Source organism: Schistocerca americana, chromosome 1 (genome assembly GCF_021461395.2).
Source record: "Schistocerca americana isolate TAMUIC-IGC-003095 chromosome 1, iqSchAmer2.1, whole genome shotgun sequence".
NCBI classification, from domain to species: domain Eukaryota; kingdom Metazoa; phylum Arthropoda; class Insecta; order Orthoptera; family Acrididae; genus Schistocerca; species Schistocerca americana.
This window is the reverse complement of record NC_060119.1, coordinates 563,277,564-563,305,002: the sequence shown is the minus strand read 5'-3', so window position 1 is coordinate 563,305,002 and position 27,439 is coordinate 563,277,564. Positions and strand designations below refer to the sequence as shown.

General features: G+C 38.4%; 1 protein-coding gene across 3 annotated transcripts in view; it reads left to right on the top strand.

Moving 5' to 3' along the window:
• The window catches only part of LOC124606438 (cyclin-G-associated kinase), a 246,517-nt gene that overhangs the window by 21,912 nt on the left and 197,166 nt on the right, over positions 1 to 27,439 (top strand). For all 3 annotated transcript variants that reach the window (XR_006978701.1, XM_047138423.1, XM_047138431.1), the window contains exons 6-7: positions 780 to 905; positions 8,208 to 8,433. Coding sequence is in view for 2 of the 3 variants with exons in the window: in XM_047138423.1 (XP_046994379.1) it covers positions 780 to 905; positions 8,208 to 8,433 (352 nt within the window). In the remaining variant the exon portion in view is untranslated. The remainder of the gene's footprint in view (positions 1 to 779; positions 906 to 8,207; positions 8,434 to 27,439) is intronic.

Here is a 27,439-nt window from a genome sequence, read left to right as displayed (position 1 = left end):
TTGTTCACTGTAAGTGTATATTTGAATCTGAATGGAGGCAGTATTTGAGGCCTGATGACTCAGTACTGTGAGCACAGTGAAAATCATTACTCATGGCAGCTTAATATGATAACTGAAACACTATCAAAATAGCATTCAAAAGATCAAAGGAAAAACCTAGCTGGATATCCAGTAGCAATTAGACCATTGTACTCACTTCTTGAATATTTAGTCAAGCAATCCAAAACTGTGTGACGCATCTGAGAGTGAAATTTAAAAAGTTACACTGAGCGTTGGACTATTGCACTGGATTCTCCCTCTGAAATTAAGTTAGTAATGGGGTAACATGGGGAATAACAGGCCACATTGTATTGTAAATTAAGAGATTGAAAAGAAAGCAACACTTCATACAAACAGGTACATCTGAATTCAAGGGAAGTATAAAGCTAAAATAAAGGTAATGGGTTCTCGTTCAGAAAGTATACTGTACTTTGATCCGATTACATGTTTGACTGCACAGATTCATCTGTGCACACAAGGTTAAAATGAAGCACTTTATGCTTTACTGTTCTATCACGTAGGAATTGACACACAACAGCAAATGGGGAGAAAATAATTTTTAACTGAAATAACTAGATAATTTCTGGAAACAATGTAATCTGCTAAAGACAAAAAGTACAAGTAGAAACCTGCGAAACTAAGTAGTTACATATCTATAAGGAATTATGGTATATTTATTTTAAAATATTGTCTATTCAAGATGTTGATAACTTAAAGATTTGTAATATTTCTCAAAATAGATAGAAAACCTACTGATTGGCGAGGATGGCATGATCAAACTGTGTGACTTTGGCAGTGCAACTACTGTATCATATCATCCAGATCCTTCCTGGTCAGCTAACCAGAGATCACTTTTAGAGGAAGAGGTAAGAGTGCTGTAAAATCAGCTAACCTATCAAGTGTGCTAATAAAACTGCATAAGGGACATTATAGTGTTTGAAAGATCAGCTTTAGATATTAACTGAAAAAGTGCAGCTCTAAATTTTATTTTGAAAATGTGTTAGTAGTAGTAGTAGCAGCAGCACAGCTAGAAGTGGTGTGAAAGCTAGTGCTGTTTTCTGCTTTGTGTGTTCCTTTGTGCAAAACTGGAATAGGTTCAGGAAATTTCTGGTTTTGGAGCTTCTGAAAACGTCCTGTCAGAAGGATGTTTATTGTTCAGCTGTATAGCTGTGACTTTAAAATCATCTAGGTACTAGCAAGTGATTTATTTGTACATAAAAATTCCCTCCATGTTTCACACACTGGGCTGCATTTGAGGTTTTTACTGATGTATTTTAGTTCTTATATCTGAATTTTGATGTTTATCCATTATTCTATTCATAAGTTTTGTGGCATCCTTGAGGCCAAAAATAATTAATATGGGAGTGGATTTCCCATTACTACAACCCAAAGACCGTGTCCTGGTGCTACTTTGTGTGCTGAGTCTTCCTCAGTGTGCTCTGCCAATAACATTGACCTACTTTATTATAAATACAAAAGAAATGTTTGGGTAAAATAAGATAATTCATATGCAGCTGTTCATGGTATTGCAGAATTGTGCCATTAGTAGAATATTATGATGCATGTCTCAAACATTCAGCATTTACTGTGCTGTAAGAGTGTATCTTTCTCCCTTTATTAAAGTTCCTCTAAAGTTGGAAGCCACTTGAGGTTCTGTAGTATTACATATTTTTAAAGAGAAATAATAAATCCTTTTCATTTGAAACACACAATTGTATTAGGACCTACTAGGTCCATTGAAGTCATTAAATTCCCAAATATTTTAGATGCTTGCAGAAGTGCTCTCTCCCATAAAACTATCACTTAACTGAGGAAAAAGTATATAAGAAAATACTATTAATGTAGAAATATTTGTAATAAATCAACATGTAGTGTGTTAGGTCACATGTTAAGCAATAATGTGGGAGATACACAGATTAAAAAACTATTTATGTCATAAAATACGAACAGTCCATTCTTTACAGACATGAGAGAAAGACTCTCTGTTCTAATTAAGAGCTGACAATCAAAGTTTCCCATTCCCCTAACCTTCTTTCTTGGGATAATTATTCTGTTCACCAATAGAGCTGTAGCTGTTAAGTCTCTTACTGCTAGCAATGCTGTCATTACAACAAGATAGGAACACTTAAATAAATCATGTTTTATTTCATAATTGCCAGTTGAAACGATATAAAATGTAGATTGGCAATGGCAAGGAAAGCATTTCTGAAGAAGAGAAATTTGTTAACATCGAGTACAGATTTTAGTGTCAGAAAGTCATTTCTGAAATTATTTGTGTGGAGTGTAGCCATGTATGGAAGTGAAACATGGATGGTAACTAGTTTAGACAAGAAGAGAATAGAAGCTTTCGAAATGTGGTGCTACAGAAGAATGCTGAAGATTATATGGGTAGATAATGTAACTAATGAGAAGGTACTGAATAGAGTTGGGGAGAAGAGGAGTTTGTGGCACAACTTGACTAGAAGAAGGGACCGGTTGGTAGGACATGTTCTAAGACATCAAGGGATCACAAATTTAGTATTGGATGGCAGTGTGGAGGGTAAAAATCATAGAGGGAGACCAAGAGATGAATACACTAAGCAGACTCAGAAGGATGTAGGTTTCAGTAGTTACTTGGAGATGAAGAAGCTTGCGCAGGATAGAGTAGCGTGGAGGGCTGCAGCAAACCAGTCTCTGGACTGAAGACGACAACACAACAACCCAATTGTTAGTTAGCGTAATAAACTTGGCTTTGTCTAAGGATTCTTCCCTAAGATCTTTAATGTGCATCCCAATTAAAGAGCAGTTTCTCCACCATTACAGTTCGCAGCTCATGGTGTCGTGGCTGACATTGCTGCCTGTGGATTACAGGTTCCCGGGTTTGATTCCCGGCCGGGTTGATCATATAAAATTAATTGTTGGTGAGGTGGGTGCCAGGTTGAGATTCATTGGGAGAGTCCTTAAAAAATGTAGTCCATCAACACTCGTTCGAGCTATACTTGAGTATTGCTCATCAGTGTGGGATCCACACCAGGTCGGGTTGACAGAGGAGATAGAGAAGATCAAAAGAAGAGCGGTGCTTTTCGTCACAGGGTTATTTGGTAAGCGTGATAGCGTTATGGAGATGTTAACCAAACTCAAGTGGCAGACACTGCAAGAGAGGCACTCTGCATCGCGGTGCAGCTTGCTGTCCAGGTTTTGAGAGGGTGCATTTCTGGATGAGGTATCGACTATATTGCTTCCCCTACTTATACCTCCCGAGGAGATCACGAATGTAAAATTAGAGAGATTCGAGCGCGCACGGAGGCTTTCCGGCAGTCGTTCTTCCCGCTAACCATATGCGACTGGAACAGGAAAGGGAGGTAGTGACAGTGGCACGTAAAGTGCCCTCCGCCACACACCGTTGGGTGGCTTGCGGAGTATAAATGTAGATGTAGATGTATGGTGGAGTGGTAGCAACATTGTGTGTCGAGGTTAGCAAGTGACTGTCAATCTTCGCAGCAAATATTGACACTCACTTGCTGATTGTATATGTATACAATAGCCGAAAACCCCCCCAGGGGGTCCACAACTCTTTTATGGATACGTGCGTAGCGAGCACGGGACCCCAAGCTAGTGTGGCCCTCCTTCCTTTCTGGGCTGCATACCTTCCTTTTCCACATCCTTCCTTGAAGGCAGCAGAGGATCAAGTAGGTAAAAAGATGAGGGCTAGTAAAAATCCTTGGGTAACAGAAGAAATATTGAATTTAATTGATGAAAGGAGAAAACATAAAAATACAGTAAATGAAGCAGGCAAAAAGGAATACAAACGTCTCAAAAATGAGATCGACAGGAAATGCAAAATGGCTAATCAGGGATGGCTAGAGGACAAATGTAAGGATGTAGAGGCTTATCTCACTAGGGTAAGATAGATACTGCCTACAGGAAAATTAAAGAGAGCTTTGGAGATAAGAGAACGACTTGTATGAATATCAAGAGCACAGATGGAAACCCAGTTCTAAGCAAAGAAGGGAAAGCAGAAAGGTGGAAGGAGTATATAGAGGGTCTATACAAGGGCGATGTACTTGAGGACAATATTATGGAAATGGAAGAGGATGTAGATGAAGATGAAATGGGAGATAAGATACTGCATGAAGAGTTTGACAGAGCACTGAAAGACCTGAGTAGAAACAAGGCCCCCAGAGTAGACAACATTCCATTGGAACTACTGACGGCCTTGGGAGAGCCAGTCATGACAAAACTCTACCATCTGGTGAGCAAGATGTATGAGACAGGCGAAATACCCTCAGACTTCATGAGGAATATAATAATTCCAATCCCAAAGAATGCAGGTGTTGACAGATGTGAAAATTACTGAACTATCAGTTTAATAAGTCACAGCTGCAAAATACTAACACTAATTCTTTACAGACGAATGGAAAAACTAGTAGAAGTCAACCTCCGGGAAGATCAGTTTGGATTCCGTAGAAACACTGGAACACGTGAGGCAATACTGACCTTACGACTTATCTTAGAAGAAAGATTAAGGAAAGGCAATCCTACGTTTCTAGCATTTGTAGACTTAGAGAAAGCTTTTGACAATGTTGACTGGAATATTCTCTTTCAAATTCTAAAGGGGGCAGGGGTAAAATACAGGGAGCGAAAGGCTGTTTACAATTTGTTCAGAAACCAGGTGGCAGTTACAAGAGTCGAGGGGCATGAAAGGGAAACAGTGGTTGGGAAGGGAGTGAGACAGGATTGTAGGCTCTCCCCGATGTTGTTCAATCTGTATATTGAGCAAGCAGTAAAGGAAACAAAAGAAAAATTCGGAGTAGGCATGAAAATCCATGGAGAAGAAATAAAAACTTTGAGGTTCGTCGATGACATTGTAATTCAGTCAGAGACAGCAAAGGACTTGGAAGAGCAGTTGAATGGAATGGACAATGTCTTGAAAGGAGGATATAAGATGAACATCAACAAAAGCAAAACAAGGATAATGGAATGTAGTCGAATTAAGTCGGGTGATGCTGAGGGAATTAGATGAGGAAATGAGACGCTTAAAGTAGTAAAGGAGTTTTGCTATTTGGGGAGTAAAATAACTGATGATAGTCGAAGTAGAGAGGATATAAAATGTAGACTGGCAATGGCAAGGAAAACGTTTCTGAAGAAGAGAAATTTGTTAACATCGAGTATAGATTTAAGTGCCAGGAAGTCATTTCTGAAAGTATTTGTATGGAGTGTAGCCATGTATGGAAGTGAAACATGGATGATAAATAGTTTGGACAAGAAGAGAATAGAAGCTTTTGAAATGTGGTGCTACAGAAGAATGCTGAAGGTTAGATGGGTAGATCACATAACTAATGAGGAAGTATTGAATAGGATTGGGGAGAAGAGAAGTTTGTGGCACAACTTGACCAGAAGAAGGGATCGGTTGGTAGGACATGTTCTGAGGCATCAAGGGATCACCAATTTAGTATTGGAGGGCAGCGTGGAGGGTAAAAATCGTAGAGGGAGACCAAGAGATGAATACACTAAGCAGATTCAGAAGGATGTAGGTTGCAGTAGGTACTGGGAGATGATGAAGCTTGCACAGGATAGATTAGCATGGAGAGCTGCATCAAACCAGTCTCAGGACTGAAGACCACAACAACAACAACGTGGTTTTGCAGAAGAATTGAATTTTGTTTTTATGGCCTCCGATGTATTATGTTCTTGCTTAGGAGTCAAGGGCTGTGTGGGGGAGGGGGAAATTGACTCTTACTGCTATCATATTCTCATATTGCACAAAAGTCTTGGTTGTTGACATCTGTACTGTATAAAAAGCTGAGGAAAAAAATTATGATGAGAGAATGGCATTGAATTCATTTAAAATATTTTTAGTTTCTGTTATGTAGATATGTGTTGTGGAATAATGCAGATAAAGTATCAGTTTGATCTGCAGAGTAGCTTTCATTTAATAGATTTATAAAGTAAATATATTGTAAGGCTCTTTCAAACAGATTAATTGTAATACCGTGCCTTCACAAAGTTGTTTGTTTTTTATTATTGCCAACAAATAGTTGAAGGTTTGTAAGAAGTAAATGACTTGCTCATAAATATAAATTCCGCATCAGTTCTGTTTGAAGATGATACTTCCGTTTTAATTGAGGATGACAATGCAGAAAAAATTCTGGGCTCCATCATAAGCACACTGGGATACCTTAGAAAACTGGTTCCATTTAAATGGGTTGAAACTGAACATTGCAAAAACCCATATGGTACATTTCAAAATAAAATATTCAAAATGTGTGCAACTTGAAATACAACATAAAAATCAACCTATGAAAGAAGTTGACACAGTCAAATTCCTGGGTCTAAATGTGGACGAGAACTTAGCTGGAATACACATATTGACTTCCTATCAAATAAACTAAGCAGTTTTGCATTTGCAATGCAAATACTAGCAAATTCCACTGACTTGAGTACACAAAAAATTTCTTATCATAATTATTTGGAATCTGTCACTAGATATGGGATAATTTTCTGTGGAAGTTCAAGTAGTGTATCTCAAATACTGAAACTGCTAAAAAAAATTATCTGATACATGTGAATCCTAACTGTTTCCTCAATATACATTTATGAAATTATAATCTTCCTACACAGCAGAAAAAAAAATACTTGAGGAGAATCATTTTAACCATACATATAACACAAGAAATAAAATAATTTTATTCTGCCCACGCACCAGTTGAAATTATATGCACAGACTCCACAGTATTCAATGACGACAATTTATAACAAGTTAATGGGCAAAAACATAATTAGTATGAAGCTAGAAATTTTAAAAACGTGGCTACGGCAGATTCTGTAGGAGAAATGCTACTATTCAATAGAAGAATTCATAGAGGATGAAATGATCATTTGAACAAGGGGTAATTGTTAGATTGTATTGTCTGTATGTATAACAAAATTGTATTATTATTATTATTATTATTATTATTATTTATGCTGTGTGTTGACATCAGCTGTTCTTTGTTTATGGTGAAATTTTACTTCAATTTGACTAGTCCTCTGCACCTGAATCAAATTATTTAGATTATGTACATTATGAGACAAATAAACAACAATTCATAATATGCTTTTGCTTTCTCAATGCATAGGAAATAAGGGGCTGAAATAAAATGATTGTATGTCTTGTGGAAATTATCCTTAAAAATAATCCCAAATCTGTGATAACTGGTGAAAATGGCATGAGAGTTCACATCCTGGATTAAGCATATGTGAAGCAACTGGCACCATAAGCACGCCAGAAGACAGAGGACTTTACATTTTACATGAAGAATTAGTTATAATGTCAGTGATGCATGTATTGAATGATGTCTAAAAACAAATACAAAAACAAATTTCGCAATGGTTTTTAACCATTTAAAACGAAATCAAACAGATTTTATGCAATGATTTGTTACTTGGACGAGACATGAGTCCACTACTTGTTGCCAGAAATTGAACGGCAATCAAAGCAGTAGGTGGAATTCAGTTGCACCTACCACGTAGGCTGTGGTCTGTGTTTCCTAGGGTATGAAAGGGAAGCATCTTATTTATTACCTTGCAAAAGTGTAACAAAATTTTTGGTGAATACAACCAAAATTTAGGATCACCTGGATGAAAAAAATGAGAGAGTGCCTTGATTGCAAATGAAAAAATCAGGGCCATAGAGAAAGTCAACAAAAGTGCTTTGACAGTATGAAATTTGATGGATTTAAATATGAGTTCTTTGAAAATTAATCCTTTCCCCACACCTAAAGAAGTAAAACAATTTCATTTTACTGAAGTTATGGTAGCTGTGAATGAATATTTGGTAGAACTTTCTGAATCACTTTTTTGGAATTTGGAAAATTTTGAATATTGATTAAAAAAGAGAGTTATGTCAAAGCATAGTTTTTAGTTAAATACACAGTATTTTGTTGCCAGACTGAAAAATTTTCATCTTGCCCTTGTATTTGTAAGGCAAGAAAATATAGATTTTGTAGAAATTCCTTGCAATTTACCCACCATTGATGACTTGAAGGTGTCATTTCATTAAAAATTAGATGCTTTTGTTTCCTTGCTGAGCTGGCCAGTCAGTTAATTGTTGAACTATTATATTTATGGGTATAAATTTTGTGTGTTTGCTGCTTGTCTTTGATTGTTTATTTAATTTTAATTAATATTAAATTATTTCCTTTCTGCAGATGGCCCGTTACACAACACCCATGTACAGGTCTCCAGAGATGGTAGACACTTGGAACAACTATCCTATTACACAGGCATCAGATGTCTGGGCACTAGGATGTATTTTGTACACCTTATGTTATATGAGACACCCATTTGAAGATTCAGCCAAACTGCGCATAATAAATGGCAATTATACAATTCCAAGTAGTGATGCAAAATATTCATGTTTCCATGAAATAATTAGTAAGTATGACTTTACAAGTCAAACATCAAATGAAGTCTGTAGTCAGTAGAGTATTGCAGATTAAAAATATTTTCCGTATTGCTGCTTTCATTCTTCAAAGCTTGTAGTATTAAAATTGAAAGTTTGTATAACTTTACAAAGTGTGTAATCCTAATAAACTGCTCACTTTTGATGTAAACAGTAAGAAGTTCTGGTTGGTATAAATATCTGTAAAAGAAAGACAATCCACTCTGACTTCAGACAGAGTTGAAAGCTGTAACTAATGAGAACTAAACATAGATGTTAGATATAACACAGCAGACAAACATATAGAGGATTTTGCAGTTTTCCATGGAGTGGCGAAATGGAGGTAGATGGAGGAGTGGGATTTAAATATATGTCCATATTTTTTTCACTGGAATCTATTGTACAAAGAGTAATTAGCATCAAATACAAAACAATTTTTCTTCTTACTAAATAACAGAGTACAATAGAAAGTACTTAGCTAAACTTAATATAAGTCTGAACCTGGTTCATGCATCAATAAAATAATGTATGTAGGCACTTACTGTGAGGAGGAGGGGGGGGGGGGGGGAGAGAGAATCAGCAAAAACAGTGTGATTTGACATAGATCTTGATGAAATTCTTGAAATCTGTCTCTTCACTATGCGTGCCAGTAAATAATACTGTGTCAGAAGGAAGATAGGGGTTAACACTCATTGCAGTGATGACATTGAAGTAGTTCAGACTGAACAAGGATAGGGAAAGAAATTGGCCACAGAAGTTATATCAGTAGTTTTGTGATGATGAATGAATGAATGAATGATGCTAGCAGTTTATAAATGTCTGTGTATATAGTGGTATACAGACATAAGTAAAGAAATGTATGCAGTGCCAGTGTGTAGGTACACACTGAATGTGTTTATTTTGCTCTTTGTCAAATCTGAAAGCATGCATTATATTGTGTAATTATATTAATAAATGCATGGATTCATTGCATTCGTACAGAAGTAAAGTTTTGAGGGGTAACTGTGACTCTCCAAGTACTAGATATGAGATTTTTCCACCAGAGCAACACAGACCAACCTTTTCTTCATTCCATTGCAGTACCTTATAGTACCTACGTGTTTTGATCCATCCCCCTAACATGGCTAATTTATGATTAACATAGTGAGTTAATAGATCAAAAATGCAGCCTCGTCAAAGGCCTCCCATGTTCCACTTTTAAGGGATGATATCTCACTTTTGTACAGTCCTTAAATGATGCTGTAATTGTGAGTCTTCAAGAGTCTCAGAAGCTTAAGAACTGCATGACGCTTAATGTCTAAAATGCGATGAGCTTGTCACTGTTCTTCTGTCTCTCTAGCTCATAAGACCACCTGATCATTCTGCACTAAAGTTCTGACACACCTGAGATTACTCTGAAGTTTAGTGGCCTTGAGCAACTTTCGCAGCTTGAGCTCTCTTAGAACCATGTGCAAAATCAGTCTTTTTGTTTGCGAGGCTTATCATAGGCTAACGTTTTTAAGTAGGGTTCTCGGGCTTACCGTCGGATTTTATTGCTATATCTCTCCTCAGAATCTCCAGTTTTGACAAGTGATATTGGAATTCAGTATCGTAAATCGCGCATGCAACAACATTGGATTTCCACTATCACGGAATGATCTATAAACACTAAGTCGCCGACCATCATCCAGTGTTGTATGCATCCCACTCTTGTACACCATATTTAAAAGTGTTGACAATGCTCAAAAAGATAAAACTTCCTAAAGTAGCCTGTGATTTTCCTCAGGGATCAAACTATTTCCATATCAAAATTCAGTTCAAAATCGGTTCATCTGGTATTGTCATGAAGACGTAACAGCTACTTTCGCATTTGGTAGTACTGCTATTAGTATGAAAGTATGGATTAAACACAATGAGAATTGAATAAGCATTGTATTGATAACAATGTTGAATTATATTACATAGATCAAACCAACCAATAAAAGCATTTTCACACATACACATATCTAAAAAGTTTTGCATCACCTCAGTTCTGAGAGTTCCAGAATCTGTACAGGAAATTGGAGTAGAGACCAACATAAACATCATTTCTGCCCTTTTTATTGTTCATCAAAACCACACATTACATGTTGTACCACCATACAGCAAGACCTTCAGAGGTGGGGGTCCAGATTGTGGTACCTCTAATACCCAGTAGCACATCCTGTTGTATGCCGGTATTCATCATGGCATACTATCCACAAGTTCATCAAGGCACTGTTGGCCCAGATTGTTCCACTCCTCAATGACAATTCGACATAGACCCCTCAGAGTGGTTGGTGGGTCACATTGTCCATAAACAGCCCTTTTCAACCTATCCCAGGCATGTTCGATAAGGTGTCTAAGGCGTTCAGCCTGACAAGGTTGCCTCCAAACACATCTCTGATGATTGTCTGGTTGAAGGCATATGCAACACTCATCAGTGAAGAGAACATGATGCCAATCCTGTGCAGTCCATTCAGCATGTTGTTGGGCCCATCTGTACTGCACTGCGTGGTGGCATGGTTGCAAAGATGGACCTCACCATGGACGTCAGGAGTGAAGTGGCACATCATGCAGCCGTAACAAGATGTCCTGTGGTTGCACAAAAAGCATTATTCAACATGGTGGTGTTGCTGTCAGGATTCCTCCGAGCAGGGTGTGCATAACCCGGGACAATGGGGAGATCTGGGAAAAACCTGGGAACTTTTTGTATCCGGTAGAAAACTGGGAAAAACCTGGGAATTTTTTCATTGTTTTAGTTCGCAGTTAAATTTTCATAATTTTGGCTGGTAAAAACCAATACTCTAACAAAGGATATTACTTTATCCCGCTACTGCAGAATAGTACTGCAGCAATAACATGTGAACGAGAGAAAACAACGAAAATAAAACTTCAGTTGCAAAGGAAATGCGATACATACAACAACAAAACACAGTGCTCATACAAGCGTCTGCCAACAGCAAAATGTGTCAAAGGCTTTAGGAGGACTATGCAATGCTTCATAACAATAAATTGCCTTTGGTGAGTGTGACGTCACAACTCTTCACATCGAGGCCCACAAGAAAGACAGGCCACTGCGCGTACGTCACAAAGGTAGGCCTAAGTGCTCTTGCCCTTGCTCACTCAGCTCAGCAGACACCGCGTTTTAACACCATTAACTCGTAACTAGCTGTAAACGAGAATGGCATCTTCTACTGGAATCTGCTATTATGAAGTCTTACTGTTTATCAGACCTCGAACGATCATCCATAGACGTAGTAATAATTTGTTATGGCTGTACTGTGGTACAACAAAATTAAAATTGTGCCATTATGATTATCGGTTGCATGAGGCATCATATCAAGATGTAATTCTCATTAGTGTGTAAACACCTAACCTTGATTTAACAGGTTTAGAAATGCATTTTGTCTGCTGAGCTGAGCGAGCGAGCACGCGAACTCTGGCCTATCCTCCTGACGTACGCGCTGCGACCTGTATTTCTCATGGGCCTCATGTTTACATTAAATTCGTTTTAGCAGTTGCGAGTAGGCTCATTGGCATACACAGTTGAGTCGTGCATGAGTAGTACCTTTTCCCGCTTCTGGCTACAGAAGTGTGGCTGTTAGCTGTATAGGCAGTGGCAGCAAATTCATGTTCTTGAGGGGGGGAAAAACCATGTTTCACAAAGTGCCTAGCCTCCAGTGCATGTTGGTCTATCAATTATTCGTATAATTTTGAAACGCATCCCTCTTGATTTTTTAACTTTTTTTAACACATTCTAAGTTGATTTCTGAAAGAATCATAAGTTGATTTTTCAATACGTGCGTAGTGTACGTGATGTCTGCCAGAGGAATCCCGGTCGCATCTAGAAATAAACTTTGCTGGTGACAAAACAGGATGGAGCTATAAGAGCTGAGCGGAATAAAGCCAAACGTGTGAATGCCAATTGGTGTTTGTTAAGTGGTTGACTGCGTTTTCGAATGATGAGCTTTGTTATAATTACTAGCGAAATCCATAGATTCAGACTGCCAGAGTGGAAATAAATGACAAACAGGAATAACAGATAAGAAAAATTTCATATTATCTTCATGGTGTACCCAAGAAAACAAAATTTTGATAGAAATGTTTTGGCTAGATCACTACACTAGTAAGGGCCAGTTGTACAGTCCCCGGCTAGCATGGCACGAACACCTAATAATGCCTAACAGGAGAATAAACGCGGGATAACTAAACTGATGGTTATGGTAGAGTTAGTGAAGTTAACCAGAGAGTGAGTCTTGACAATGGCAGGAATAATTACAGAATTAGTGATGACAAGATTATTTGTTAGAATGAGGATGGAGAACAACACACAAGTTACAAATGAATATGAAGATTCCAAATTTATACAAACATTTGGTACTACTACTTTTCGATCTCGTGCTTGAGAAGCTGGAGCGTATGAATGAAATGTGAAACTTTTTCCTAACATAAAGCTTTTTGCTTTTAGCAGGCCTAATAGGCATTTGATATTGGTATTCTGTTGTGCTATAAAAATGACCATTTGTGCCAAAACAGTCTCGTTTGTTTGGTGTGTGTTACAATTGCTGCAATATTAGACAGGTCTTTTTCATTTCATAGGCAATAAAGAGTGCAGATTTTCTGAAAAGCTCTTTTTCTCCGGTTACAAATAACCCCATCCAGTTTTAATTCCGAGGTGTTTTTTTAAATAGAGCGGCAGGATGTCAATCCGGACAACGGGGAGCAGGAGAGTCACCACAGGACAGTTTTAATTTCCACTGTCATAAATATAGTTTGATGGCATCCATTACAAAATGTACATGTTTGAATTCCACAGAGTGAAATACAGTGATGTGCGATAGAAGAATGCCATGTGAAAAGGCGTGGCACTGCACTTCGGCACTCTGGAAACCAAATAACATGTCTTACATTTCCTCGAACATACATGTTTTATGTATCAGACTGTTCTGAAAGATGTGCACTAAAAAATGAATATTTTTTGAAAAGTCAGTTTTTTAAATTTTTGGTGTCCTATCTAAATGGTTGGTGTGTGTGTGTGTGTGGGGGGGGGGGGGGGTGTTGGAAATGTTGTAGATCTGAGGCAGATGCGCAGAGCAGTCAGAGTTGTAGTGGGGAGGTGGGTAGTCTCCCCGTCACTCATGTTTACATTTAGTGATTTTGCTGTTTCCTCTTCATTTACTGTTCTCATATCAAATGAAAACAAAAAAGTTTTCAGTGTCTAGGAGCTATCAAGAGAATTAAAATACATTCACATAATTACAGAGGTCTAAAATGTTATTAGTTTCAGATCTTTCTTTACTTCCACCTTTCTGACAGTCAAGCATTAATTGCCTTGCAGAACAATGAAGTTATTGTTGTTGGTCTGCTAAAGAAATTTGGCTTTCATTAATCTTTTCCACTGAGGCAGCCAATTTATTTGAAAGTGTTTAATTCCACACTATTGGCTAGTTTCAATTGTTCACTGCATTTCAAGTGCCTGTTTTCATCTTCTAGCACATATCACATTATGCCATAATAAAGAACCAAACATGAGATAATACAGTACTGGTGCTCCAAAAATATGTACGTCCCGAAAACCAAACCAAAGCTTAATGTCAGGTTGAGGCCTACTTCAGTGGGAATCTGGAAATGCCAATGTGCGCTATAAGCCAAATTATGCATTTTAGTATGGTTCATAAAATTCTGATGCTCTTGCAGTATCCTCTGATGTCTTATTTCTTTTTCTTCTTCTTCTTCTTCGCGGATGAATCACTTAGGACCACGTGTAATCAACATTTGTTGGCCTTCCTTTTCGCCCAGTATTCCTTCATAAACAACGAATGGACTAGCTTTCGTTGCGTAGACCATGTATGTCGGTTAGTTTTTCTCTCTTCTTCCTCAAAACCCCGTGTGTTTGTGATTTTTCTGATTTCATTTCTATCATGTAGATTTGGAGACCCCAATTCTCTCAGGTCTTTATCTGTCTGTTTGTACCAGTTCGGTCTTGTAGTTTTGTTCTTTAAAAATGTATGGATTTTGTGCGTTAACCTGTTTGAGTCCATTCTTTCTAAGTGCCCCATGAATTGGATTCTTCTCATGCGTATTGTGTTTGTTATTTTGGAGATATTTTTATATATTTCTGCATTGGGTTTTGGATAATGTACCCCATCTTTAGTTCTTGGTCCTAGGATTTTCCTCATTATTCTACATTCTTTCACTTCTAATTCCTCTTTTAGTGTTCTGTGTTGAAGGTTTAGTGTCTCAGATGCGTAGAGAGCTTCGGGTCTAATTGCTGTTGTGTAGTGTCGTATTTTGCAGTTCCACGAGAGACTCTTTTTGTTGTAAATGTTTTTTGTTAACTGAAACGCCGTCTCCATTTTCTGGACTCTTGATCTGACAGATTTCTTTTCATTACAATTTTCTGCAATCCATTCACCTAAATATTTAAATTCTTTTACTCGAGAGATGTAGTTATTACCAATTTTGAGATCAGAAGGTGCTTCTTTGACGTCAGTCATAAATTTTGTTTTTTCAAATGTAATTTGTAATCCTATTTTAGCTGCCTGTTCTTGTAATAATTCTAGCTGTTTCTGTGCATCGGTAATGTCTTGTGCGATCAGCGCCATGTCATCAGCAAATGCTAAACAGTGTAATTCTATGCCCTTATGTCTTGGTCCCAGTCTGTGTGCTGGTGCACCTGCTTTTTTCCATTCTCTAATAACTTTTTCAAGAGCACAATTGAAGAGCACTGGGGACAGTACATCCCCTTGTCGTACTCCTGTGTCTATTTAAAATTCTGTGCTCAATTCTCCCATAAATTTTACTTTGGATTTGGTCTCTGTGAGTGTTTCTTTTATGATGTTTGTTGTCTTTTGATCTAGTCCAAATTCTGCTAATACTTCAAAAAGGGATTCTCGGTCTATACTGTAATATGCTTTTTTAAAGTCGACAAACGTGATGACATAACTTTTGTTTGAAGTACTATGTAAATATTTCATTGAGTTTTTCAAGTTAAGGATTTGTTCTACGCAAGATCAACCTTTTCTGAACCCACCTTGGTATTCGCCTAGTTCTGAATCCAGCTGAGGTTCTGCGTGGTTTAGTAGAGCTTTAGACAGAATTTTGTATGTTACTCACAATAAAGAGATTCCACGATAGTTGTTGGCGTCTGTTTTACTTCCTTTTTTGTACAGAGGATGTATGATTGCAGTCTTCCAATCTGTGGGGATTTTTTCAGTTTTCCAGATTTCATGTATAATTTCTTTGAGTTTTGCAATAAGATTTTCTCCTGCATTTTTCCATAATTCTGCGATGATTTGGTCTTCTCCTGATGCTTTGTTATTTTTCAGTGACTGAATTATCTCTTTAATCTCTTATTAACTTGGTGGCTTTGAGTCTTGCTTTCGTTGTATACGATGGAACTCAAATTTTTCTGCAGGCTTTTCACAATTCAGTAATTTAGAAAAGTATTTTGCAAGAATTTCACAGTTTTCGGTGTTGGTATGAGCAATTTCCCCATGGTCATTTTTGAACTGGAGTGATGGAGGAGTACTTTGTTAATTTTTGTTTGAATACTCTGTAGAAATTTTGGGAATTGTTTTTCTTGAAATCATTTTCTATGTCTCGCAATTTTTTGTCTTCATGTTGTTTACGGACTGTTCGTATTGCTTTTGTGACTGTTTTCCTGGTATCTTTGAGATCTTCCAGGGTCTATTGATTTTTGTTGCACAACCAATTTTGCCATGCCTGTTGTCTGAGATTTATCAGTTGGTCACACTCATCTGTACACCATGGGTGTTTACGTGTTCTTGTTTGCGGTGCTACAGTTTCAGCTGCATTTAAAAGTCCTGCTTGCAGTTGTTGCCAATTTTGTGGTTTTAAATTTTGCGTTTCTTTTGTAAATTGTTCATTGCCATTTATCTTTTGTACATCATATTTACGGTGTGGAGATTTCTTAGTGAATTTTCTTTTTTCTGGAATGACATCTAGGGAGAATTTTGTTGGGTAATGGTCAGAATCTAGGTCTAGTCCATTAAGGACTTTAAGTTTCATGATTTCTGCTGTATTTACGCGGGAGATCATTACATGATCCAACTGATATTCACCTAGTAATGGATTAGGTGAGATCAAAGTTTTCGTTTCCGAGGCTCTTTTCTTGAAAAATGTTGATTTGAAAAATAGGTCATGGTTTTTGCAGATTTCAATGAGTCACATGCCATTCCGGTTGGTCTGTGTATGCCCTGACCATTTACCTACCCAATATCGATATTTCTTTTCTTTACCGATTTGTGCATTGAAATCGCCCATAAGGATTTTGATATGGTTGTTTCTTTTATGATATAATGTAAGATCTTTCAGGGTTTTACATGTACTAACACACAGTCTTCTGCGTTATCATAGCTGCGCACGTGTGGTGAAGTCTGTTATCTGGCGCTGTCTGGCAACTGCTGAAACGAACCTATTTCTAGCAAGTTACGGGAAAGTATTGCAAATGGTGATTTGAAAAGCGTTAAGCATAGTTTACACGACGACATTGGGTTGCGCCACTCGTTGCGTGGAATGAGTTGCACGCAAATGGTTTCATATATGACTATAGACACGGCAACACAAGTATACGCTTCAGTTTCATTGTTTTGTGGGTTCCTGAGTCGTGCCTGAAATTAAAGTTTTAACAGTTGCACATTGCATGAGTTGTGATGGAGTTAAAGCTTGTTGCGTGGAATTGCTGCATAAGAAAAAATAAAATACGTGTTTCAATTCATGGCTGGATGAAGAAAAGACATCAGCTCGGTTGCTCAGGTACAAGAATTGTTCACATTTCTTCTAAATAGAGTTAATTATGCGATAAGAAAAAAATACTATAATGCATGAAGCAGTGTCGCCAGAACTGAAATTACATATCACATTGTGTGCATTACAGTCGAGAACAATTGGCATGTTAGAAGATGCAGTTTTAGTTGGTGGTGATGCTTTTTCATGGCGCATTAAGAAGAGAATAGTTTGCAAACAACTGTCTTGAAGATAATTTGCAGTGGCAATATTTCCAAATTCAAACATATGTGAATGGGGAGCACTGCTGTGACATTTTGAGTAGATGAATATTGAATAAAGAATGCAGCTTCTTGATTTCTGTAGCCTTCCCTCCTGTCAACAATATTCCTCAAAAAATTTGGCCAACTTAAACGATGGGATTTTAGTCTTGCAGGTGAGAGCATTTCCACAGCCAGAATTGTAGTTGGTTGTATTTTTCTTAATTCAGCTGTATATGTTTTCCTAATTAAGTAAATTTTTCCCTGCATTGTCAAACCATCTGTGTTCTGATCGCACATGATGTGATTTTTGTAATCAACGTCACTGAAATCCCACAGACACCTATACAAAGCACGGACATCCAAAAAGCAAACATTATTCTCTGTTCCTCACTTCATACTTCAGTTTGTCTGCCCTCTATGAACACACATAACCTCAATACTCGTGCAACTAGTGTTGCCAAAGCTTGAACACACCGAAAGTGTTTAGTTTCACCAACGAGTTTGGGAAATGCACGGCGCGTATGCCCAGTGGCCGGTAGCACAGTTGCCTGCAACCTAGTGTCGTCGTGTAAACTAGGCTTTACTTTCAAAGTAAATTTCTTATTACGCAAGATGAATTATATGTGAGAACATACATTGAATTTCTAAAATCACAGAGCGTTTGACTCTCATATAAAAATCAACTCTTTGAGGACGAGCCATTTAGAAGAATTTCAAGCCCAGAAGATCAAACATTTATGTCGTTATTAAACATTTTACTGGCACATATGTGTGATGTATCTTAAGTGTAAAATGCGCAAAAATGATCAACATTATATGTGAAAGCTTAGCTTCTCTTGCAACTTATCGATGTGTAGATAGTGGGGAGGCAGCATGGTAATAAGGACGATAAATAATCACTTGCACTCTCATCACTTACTATGAATGCTTTTATTCTCTTAGCATATACACAATGCGTGTAGCATAGAGCTTGTACTACAGAGAACTGATCTGTCAAATATACAGTTGTTCTTGCTGCGGTAGGGTAGTGATATTATTTGAGGGGGGGGGGGGGGGGTGAGCCAGTGCAGTGGTTCTACTTCACCAGAAATCTTAGAGACAATATTACCTGTGATGTTGCTATTGGCCAACTACATCACCTGTCATATGCTCCGAATATCGGCTGGCGAGATCATGTGACGTGAACTGTGACTGGCTTACAAAAGCACATCACAATCTCAGTTTCAATACTTCAGAAAGTAACATGGGACGTTTGATTGAATTTCGCATTTATACTTTCGTAATACGAAAATATATAGTGTACATGTTGCTACACATCAAAGATCTTTCCAAAATTTGTTTTTCCTCCTTGGGTTTCATTTACTAAAGAGCTGAGAAATTCTACAGTGGTGTATAAAACAATAGTCATTCAAAAGATTGATAACTTTACAGTTTCAAGGGAAATTATACTGTCACTTAACACGAAAAAAGTGTATTTTCACCTGGGAGAAAATGTATTTTTAACTGGGAAATATCTGGAATTTTTTTTTCCTTGTCCGTGTATACACGCTGTCCGAGCCATAATCCATAGGTAGTGGTCATCCACTGCAGTAGTAGCCCTTCAGCGGCCTGAGAGAACCATTTCATCAACAGTTCCTGTCTCCCTGTATCTCCTCCATGTCCGAACAACATCACTTTGGTTCACTCTGAGATGCCTGGACATTTCCCTTGTTGAGAACCCTTCCTGGTTCAAAGTAACAATGTGGACACGATCGCCTGCGGTATTAACCATCTTGGCATGGTTGAACTACAGAGAACATTAGCTGTGTACCTCCTTCCTAGTGGAATGACTGGAACTGATCTGCTGTCGGACCTCCTCCATCTAATAGATGTTGCTCATGCATGATGAACCATGGACCTTGCCGTTGGTTGGGAGGCTTGCGTGCCTCAGCGATACAGATGGCCGTACCGTAGGTGCAACCACAACGGAGGGGTATCTGTTGAGAGGCCAGACAAACATGTGATTCCTGAAGAGGGGCAGCAGCCTTTTCAGTAGTTGCAGGGCAACAGTCTGGATGATTGACTGATCTGGCCTTCTAACACTAACCAAAACGCCCTTGCTGTGCTGGTACTGCGAACGGCTGAAAGCAAGGGGAAACTATAGCCATCATTTTTCCCGAGGTCATACAGCTTTACTGTATGGTTAAATGATGATGGCGTCCTCTTGGGTAAAATATTCTGGAGGTAAAATAGTCCCCCATTCGGATCTCCGGGCGTGGATTACTCAAGAGGATGTCGTTATCAGGAGAAAGAAAACTGGCGTTCTATGGATCGGAGCGTGGAATGTCAGATCCCATAAAAATTGGGCAGGTAGGTTAGAAAATTCAAAGAGGGAAATGGATAAATTAAAGTTAGATATAGTGGGAATTAGTGAAGTTCGGTGGCAGGAGGAACAAGACTTAGACTTTTGGTCAGGTGACTACAGGGTTATAAATACAAAATCAAATAGGGGTAATGCAGGAGTAGGTTTAATAATGAATAAAAAAATAGGAGTGCGTGTAAGCTACTACAAACAGCATAGTGAAGGCATTATTGTGGCCAAGATAGACATGAAGCACATGCCTACTACAGTAGTACAAGTTTATATGCCAACTAGCTCTGCAGATGATGAAGAAATCGATGAAATGTATGATGAGATAAAAGAAATTATTCAGGTAGTGAAGGGAGACAAAAATTTAATAGTCATGGGTGACTGTAATTTGAGAGTAGGAAAAGGGAGAGAAGGAAACATAGTAGGTGGATATGGATTGGGGTTAAGAAATGAAAGAGGGAGCCGTCTGGTAGAATTTTGCACAGAGCATAACTTAATCATAGTTAGCACTTGGTTCAAGAATCATAAAAGAAGGATGTGTACATGGAAGAATCCTGGAGATACTAGAAGGTGTCAGATAAGATTATATAATGGTAAGACAGAGATTTAGGAAGCAGGTTTTAAATTGTAAGACATTTCCAGGGCCAGATGTGGACTCTGACCACAATCTATTGGTTGTGAACTGTAGATTAAAACTGAAGAAACTGCAACAAGGTGGGAATTTAAGGAGATGTGACCGGGATAAACTAACTAAACCAGAGGTTGTACAGAGTTTCAGGGAGAGCATAAGGGAACATTTGACAGGAATGGGGGAAAGAAATACAGTACAAGAAGAATGGGTAGCTCTGAGGGATGAAGTAGTGAAGGCAGCAGAGAATCAAGTAGGTAAAAAGACGAAGACTAGTAGAAATCCTTGGGTAACAGAAGAAATATTGAATTTAATTGATGAAAGGAGGAAATACAAAAATGCAGTAAATGAAGCAGGCAAAAAGGAATACAAACGTCTCAAAAATGAGACCGACAGGAAATGCAAAACGGCTAAGCAGGGATGGCTAGAGGACAAATGTAAGGATGTAGAGGCTTGTCTCACTAGGGGTAAGATAGCTACTGCCTACAGGAAAATTAGAGAGACCTTTGGAGAAAAGAGAACAACTTGCATGAATATCAAGAGCACAGATGGAAACCCAGTCCTAAGCAATGAAGGGAAAGCAGAAAGGTGGAAGGAGTATGTAGAGTGTCTATATACAAGGGCGATGTACTTGAGGACAATATTATGGAAATGGAAGAGGATGTAGATGAAGATGAAATGGGAGATAAGATACTGCATGAAGAGTTTGACAGAGCACTGAAAGACCTGAGTCGAAACAAGGCCCCCGGAGTAGACAACATTCCATTGGAACTACTGACGGCCTTGGGAGAGCCAGTCATGACAAAACTCTACCATCTGGTGAGCAAGATGTATGAGACAGGCGAAATACCCTCAGATTTCATGAAGAATATAATAATTCCAACCCCAAAGAAAGCAGGTGTTGACAGATGTGAAAATTACCGAACTATCAGTTTAATAAGTCACGGCTGCAAAATACTAATGCGAATTCTTTACAGACGAATGGAAAAACTGGTAGAAGCCGACCTTGGGGAAGATCAGTTTGGATTCCGTAGAAATGTTGGAACACGTGAGGCAATACTGACCTTACGACTTATCTTAGAAGAAAGATTATGGAAAGACAAACCTACTTTCTAGCATTTGTAGACTTAGAGAAAGCTTTTGACAATGTTGACTGGAATACTCTCTTTCAAATTCTAAAGGTGGCAGGGGTAAAATACAGGGAGCGAAAGGCTATTTACAATTTGTACAGAAACCAGATGGCAGTTACAAGAGCTGAGGGCCATGAAAGGGAAACAGTGGTTGGGAAGGGAGTGAGACAGGGTTGTAGCCTCTCCCCGATGTTATTCAATCTGTATATTGAGCAAGCAGTAAAGGAAACAAAAGAAAAATTCGGAGTAGGTATGAAAATCCATGGAGAAGAAATAAAAACTTTGAGATTCGCTGATGACATTGTAGTTCTATCAGAGACAGCAAAGGACTTGGAAGAGCAGTTGAACGAAATGGACAGTGTCTTGAAAGGAGGATATAAGATGAACAGCAACAAAAGCAAAAAGTAGGTAATGGAATGTAGTTGAATTAAATCAGGTGATGCTGCGGGAATTAGATTAGGAAATGAGACGCTTAAAGTAGTAACTGAGTTTTGCTATTTGGGGAGCAAAATAACTGATGATGGACGCAGTAGAGAAGATATAAAATGTAGACTGGCAATGGCTACGAAAGCGTTTCTGAAGAAGAGAAATTTGTTAACATCGAGTATAGATTTAAGTGTCAGGAAGTCGTTTCTGAAAGTATTTGTGTGGAGTGTAGCCGTGTGTGGAAGTGAAACCTGGACGATAAATAGTTTAGACAAGAAGAGAATAGAAGCTTTAAAAATGTGGTGCTACAGCTCAAAGAGTAATTAGCTTTTTCAAAGAGTAATTATTGTTCTATATTTTACATTATATTCTTCAGATCAATAAATATGTTTTACTGCACACTTCCTAAAGTAGCCTGTGTTCTTCCTCAGCGTTCAAGGTATGTCAATACCAAATTTCGTCAAAATCTTTTGAGCAGTTTAGTTGTGAAAGCTGAACAGATTGAGTTACTTTTGCATTTATGATATTAGTATGGATTATCACTATTTCCATCAAATGGCCCCTTTTTGATTTTTCTCTAACCTATTCAGGCAACCAGTAGAAAATCTGTAAGTAGTGAGACAGGAATTTGAAGTACTTCCTCCCCTTCTGAGTCCTACATCTCATGCAGTACAATTTTGCTGCGCGGTTTGAGACGCCATGTCACTGATTGCGTGGCTCCTCCTGCCGGTGGTTCGAGTCCTCCCTCAGGCATGGGTGTGTGAGTTTTTCTTAGCATAAGTTAATTTGAGTAGTGTCTAATTCTAGGGACCGATGACCTCAGCAGTTTGGTCCCTTAGGAATTCACAGGCACACAGTACAATTTTGTCAGACCTCACTGTCAGTATTCCAAAGCGTTCAATCACCTTCAACAACAGTCAAAAAACAATGTGTTTGTTCAGACCATATAGTAATTAAAATGTCTTTGCTACCTTTTGTAATAAGTTCTTGCAATTTATTGTTAAAGTGGAGTTATAAGATTAATCAAGTTGTAAAGAAACTAGCAGCAGCATAGTCAGTACAAACTTGAATGCAGATTGAAAATTCGTTAAAAGTATTTAATGTAATATGTTCTTTGACTTGCTCAGATTACTAGGTCTATGGAAGCTCATATATCTTATGCATGTTGATGTTGTTGAGAATATGTTTGACTGTCATATGGCACATATAAAGAAGAATGTGTGTAGAAACCTTGTGCATCACTGGGTTCTTCATACCCCTACCTCCCCACCCCACCCCACCCTCTCTCTCTCTCTCTCTCCCTCTCTCTCCCTCTCCCTCTCTCTCTCTCTCTCTCTCTCCCTCTCTCTCTCTCTCTCTCTCTCTCTCTCTCTCTCTCTCTCTATATATATATATATATATATATATATATATATATATATATATATATATATGTCTAAAAAGAAAGATGATGAAACTTACCAAACAAAAGCGCTGGCAGGTCGATAGACACACAAACAAACACAAACATCACACAAAATTCTAGCTTTCGCAACCAATGGTTGCCTCGTCAGGAAAGAGGGAAGGAGAAGGAAAGACAAAAGGATATGGGTTTTAAGGGAGAGGGTAAGGAGTCATTCCAATCCCGGGAGCGGAAAGACTTACCTTAGGGGGAAAAAAGGACAGGTATCACTCGCACACACACACATATCCATCCACACATACACAGACACAAGCAGACATTTTCTTGCGTTCGGTGGGGGCTTGGTAACCAGCTACAATGGGACGGCCGGGATGATTGGGTTTGTGAATTTTGGGAAGAAGGTAGAAGGTAGGGGTGCGGGGTGTTGGTGGGGTCAGGAGGTTGATGGAGTCGGGTGAATGCTTGTGTCTGTGTATGTGTGGATGTATACCTGTCCTTTTTTCCTCCTAAGGTAAGTCTTTCCGCTCCCGGGATTGGAATGACTCCTTACCCTCTCCCTTAAAACCCATATCCTTTTGTCTTTCCTTCTCCTTCCCTCTTTCCTGACGAGGCAACCATTGGTTGCAAAAGCTAGAATTTTGTGTGTATGTTTGTGTTTGTTTGTGTGTCTATCGACCTGCCAGCGCTTTTGTTTGGTAAGTTTCATCATCTTTCTTTTTAGACATATTTTTCCCACGTGGAATGTTTCCCTCTATTATATATATATATATATATATATATATATATATATATATATATATATATATATATATATATATATATATATATATATCCCCTCTCCCCCCCTCTCTCTCTCTCTCTCTCTCTCTCTCTCTCTCTCTCTCTCACACACACACACACACACACACACACACACACACACACACACACACACACACACACACACAAAATCGAAGTACCAAACGGATATGCACTGATATATCAAAGATAAGAGACAGAAGAATTGTTAAGATTGCAGTTTTACATGATCTTTCTTGTCTGAAATTCAAAATTATGTAAAGATGATGTATTGCATTCAAGCCTTCAAACATTGGATATTTGTGGGTTTTACAGCTGTGTAGTGCATCATACAGTAAATGTTGAATGAACACTTCATCTGCTATTGCAAGTGGCTTCCCATAAGGTATTTCTACTGAGGGTAATACTACGGGGGTAATGCAACTTAACTTTTATATCCTGTCTTCACTCCTTCCCCTGCAATTCCTTAAATGAGGTTACAGTAATAAAAATTGTCAAATGATTGACTGTCGAAAATGGAGTAGTAATTTTAAGACTGGATTTCATTGGCCCACACTGATGAACCAGAAGGAGCTGATTTCATGATTTAGTGCATCTCTCCCAGTGTTTGGTGGCATTAAGATGGCTCGATATGTTGTATGCCTTCCACAGAAGTGTCCACAGCTGCAGACTGAGTATTCGTTTTGGTGTTAAGCCTCTGCAGCTTCATCATGTTGTCAGTAATATGTGACACTGGTGTTTTTTTTTAGCCTTGTTCTGACAAGATGCACTGTCTCCCCAAAATAAACTCACCAACAGTCACAGCTGCCCTGTAAACTTCTGCACCAGCACTAATAGATACTTGCATAGTATGTTGTACTACCGTCCACAGCAGGATAGTTTGGTTGTACGTACTGTGTAAAAAAAGGCTCACCGAATTTGCAATATGATAGTGGAAAGTTGGTACTATAGAAACTGCATCCGACCTTCAGAACTAAAGAATACAACGATGAAGCTGTCAGTAAAATCATATCCGCAAGGAACAAGGGTGATAGACGAGAAGTTAGAGCAAACCTGCATTGAAATGCTACCTTAAGAGCAGTGGGTGCCAACTGTGTGGGGGAAAATTCTTCACTAGTGCCCATTAAAACTATCTGCTGGGCTAACAACAGAATCGAAGACCTTTGGGTTTGTACAGAGATGCCATTGATACATTCAACAGGCCAGGCCAGGAATTTAGCTAGTCAGCTAAAAATGGGACAGTGTATATTGCAGAGGCCTAGCAGAACACAGCTAAAAAAAGTCTGAGTGTCACACAAGTGTCGGTTCTGTGGTGGTAGAACATCAAAATAACTGCAATAACATAAACAAGTTGAGAGGCTTGTGTGCTAGCTAAGTAATCTTCAAAATACAGAGATGAGGGAGAATAAGGATAATAAAGTGGTCCTCTAATGTGATCTGTGACAAAGATCACAGGCTGCCATTGTCTTGGTTGCCAGCATACAGACAGAATGCACTTGCAGAAGTGCCTCAACACCTGTGCCAGTATACATTTCTACATGCCACAGTAGCATTACATATCCCAACGGAGACCATATGGCATAGTGACCACCATGGAATATGAGGGTGTGGATATAATGTTGGAAAACTTAACTGTGTGTTATTTATGTTGATTAAAGATTAACATTTCTCAGTAACTGATCAGTGAAAAAACATTGTTGAATGTGAACTCGTACATAAAGAAATAATTTCTATTCAGTTACCCTGGCTAGTTTGCCTAAATATGGGATTCAATTTCAGTAACAATGTTTTTGTTAAGGAACTTAATTAGCCTGGAAATAAATGACTGCAATAGCTGCTAAAATACTTTAGTGGCTGACTGTATGGGTACATTAGTTATATAAATAGCTTTTTCATTTACTTTATCAAGAAGTTAGCAGTTGTGTACATTTGTAAATAATAGATTTCAGCTATCAGTCATCCTTTGGAATTTTTATTGGCAGATCTAGATTTCAGCTAGAAACTAGCCGTTCTCAATGCACTATCCTTTTTTTGGTCAATGCATGTAATACCTGTTGGTCTGGCTTTGTACACAGTTCATTGAATATGCACTATCCTCTTTTTGGTCAATGCATGTAATGCCTGTTGGTCTAGCTTTGTACACAGTTCATTGAATATTCAATGAACTGTGTACAAAGCCAGACCAACAGGCATTACATGCATTGACCAAAAAAAGGATCGTGCATTGAGAATGGCTAGTTTCTAGCTGAAATCTAGATCTGCCAATAAAAATTCCAAAGGATGACTGATAGCTGAAATCTATTATTTGCAAATCAAAATAACGGTTGCTGCGTGCAACAGCCTCTGAAAGGAGGGTAACCTGAGTTGTGTAAATGTTTATATATGAGCAATGACAATGAAATTACTGATGTTTTGTAATTATCATGGGTTTTAGGCAAACTAACCATATTAATGGGTTCTATTTGATTGATGGATTCTATTTGATTATTTAATCAAAAGAAGGGAAGTAGATAATAAAGTTGAGTTGAATAACCTCTGAGTCCATATGTGACATTTTAAGTGCTGTGTACACCAACGGCCTTGCTGCAATGGTAACACTGGTTCCAATCAGATCACCAAAATTAAGTGCAGTTGGCTTAGCTAGCACTTGGATGGGTGACCATCTTGTCTGCCAAGTGTTGTTAAGTGGGGTGCACTCAGCCCTTGCAAGGCAAATTGAAGAGCTTCTTGATTGAGAAGTAGTGGCTCCAGTAACAAAAACTGACAACAGCCAGGAGAACAGTGTGCTGACCTCATGCCCCTCTGTATCTGCATCCAGTGATGCCTATAGACTGAGGAAGACACAACAATCAGTCAGTACAACTGGATCTTCAGAGACCTCTCCCGATGGAGTTTTTACAGTGCGCATCATAAAAATTGCATTTTGAATATATATATTATTTTATTATTATTGATGTTTCTGGGGGGAAGAAAAACATAACTATTGGAAGGAATCCACTTGCTTTGTTACAAACTGTGCGTCCGATATTGAACTCAAAAGTGAGTTTGTCTGCAATCCAAATTATCTGAAGAACTTCCCCATGACAGGGTGAGTTGAGAGCTGTGCAATACACAGGAGACAGTCATGTCTATGGGCCTGCTGCATGCTTACATTGAGCAGGGCCATGTGGCACTTCTGCCAGCACACTGTCCCAATGGTGGCACTGAGGTGGCCACTTGCAGTGTGCTCACACAGATTATAGCTGACCTATCGC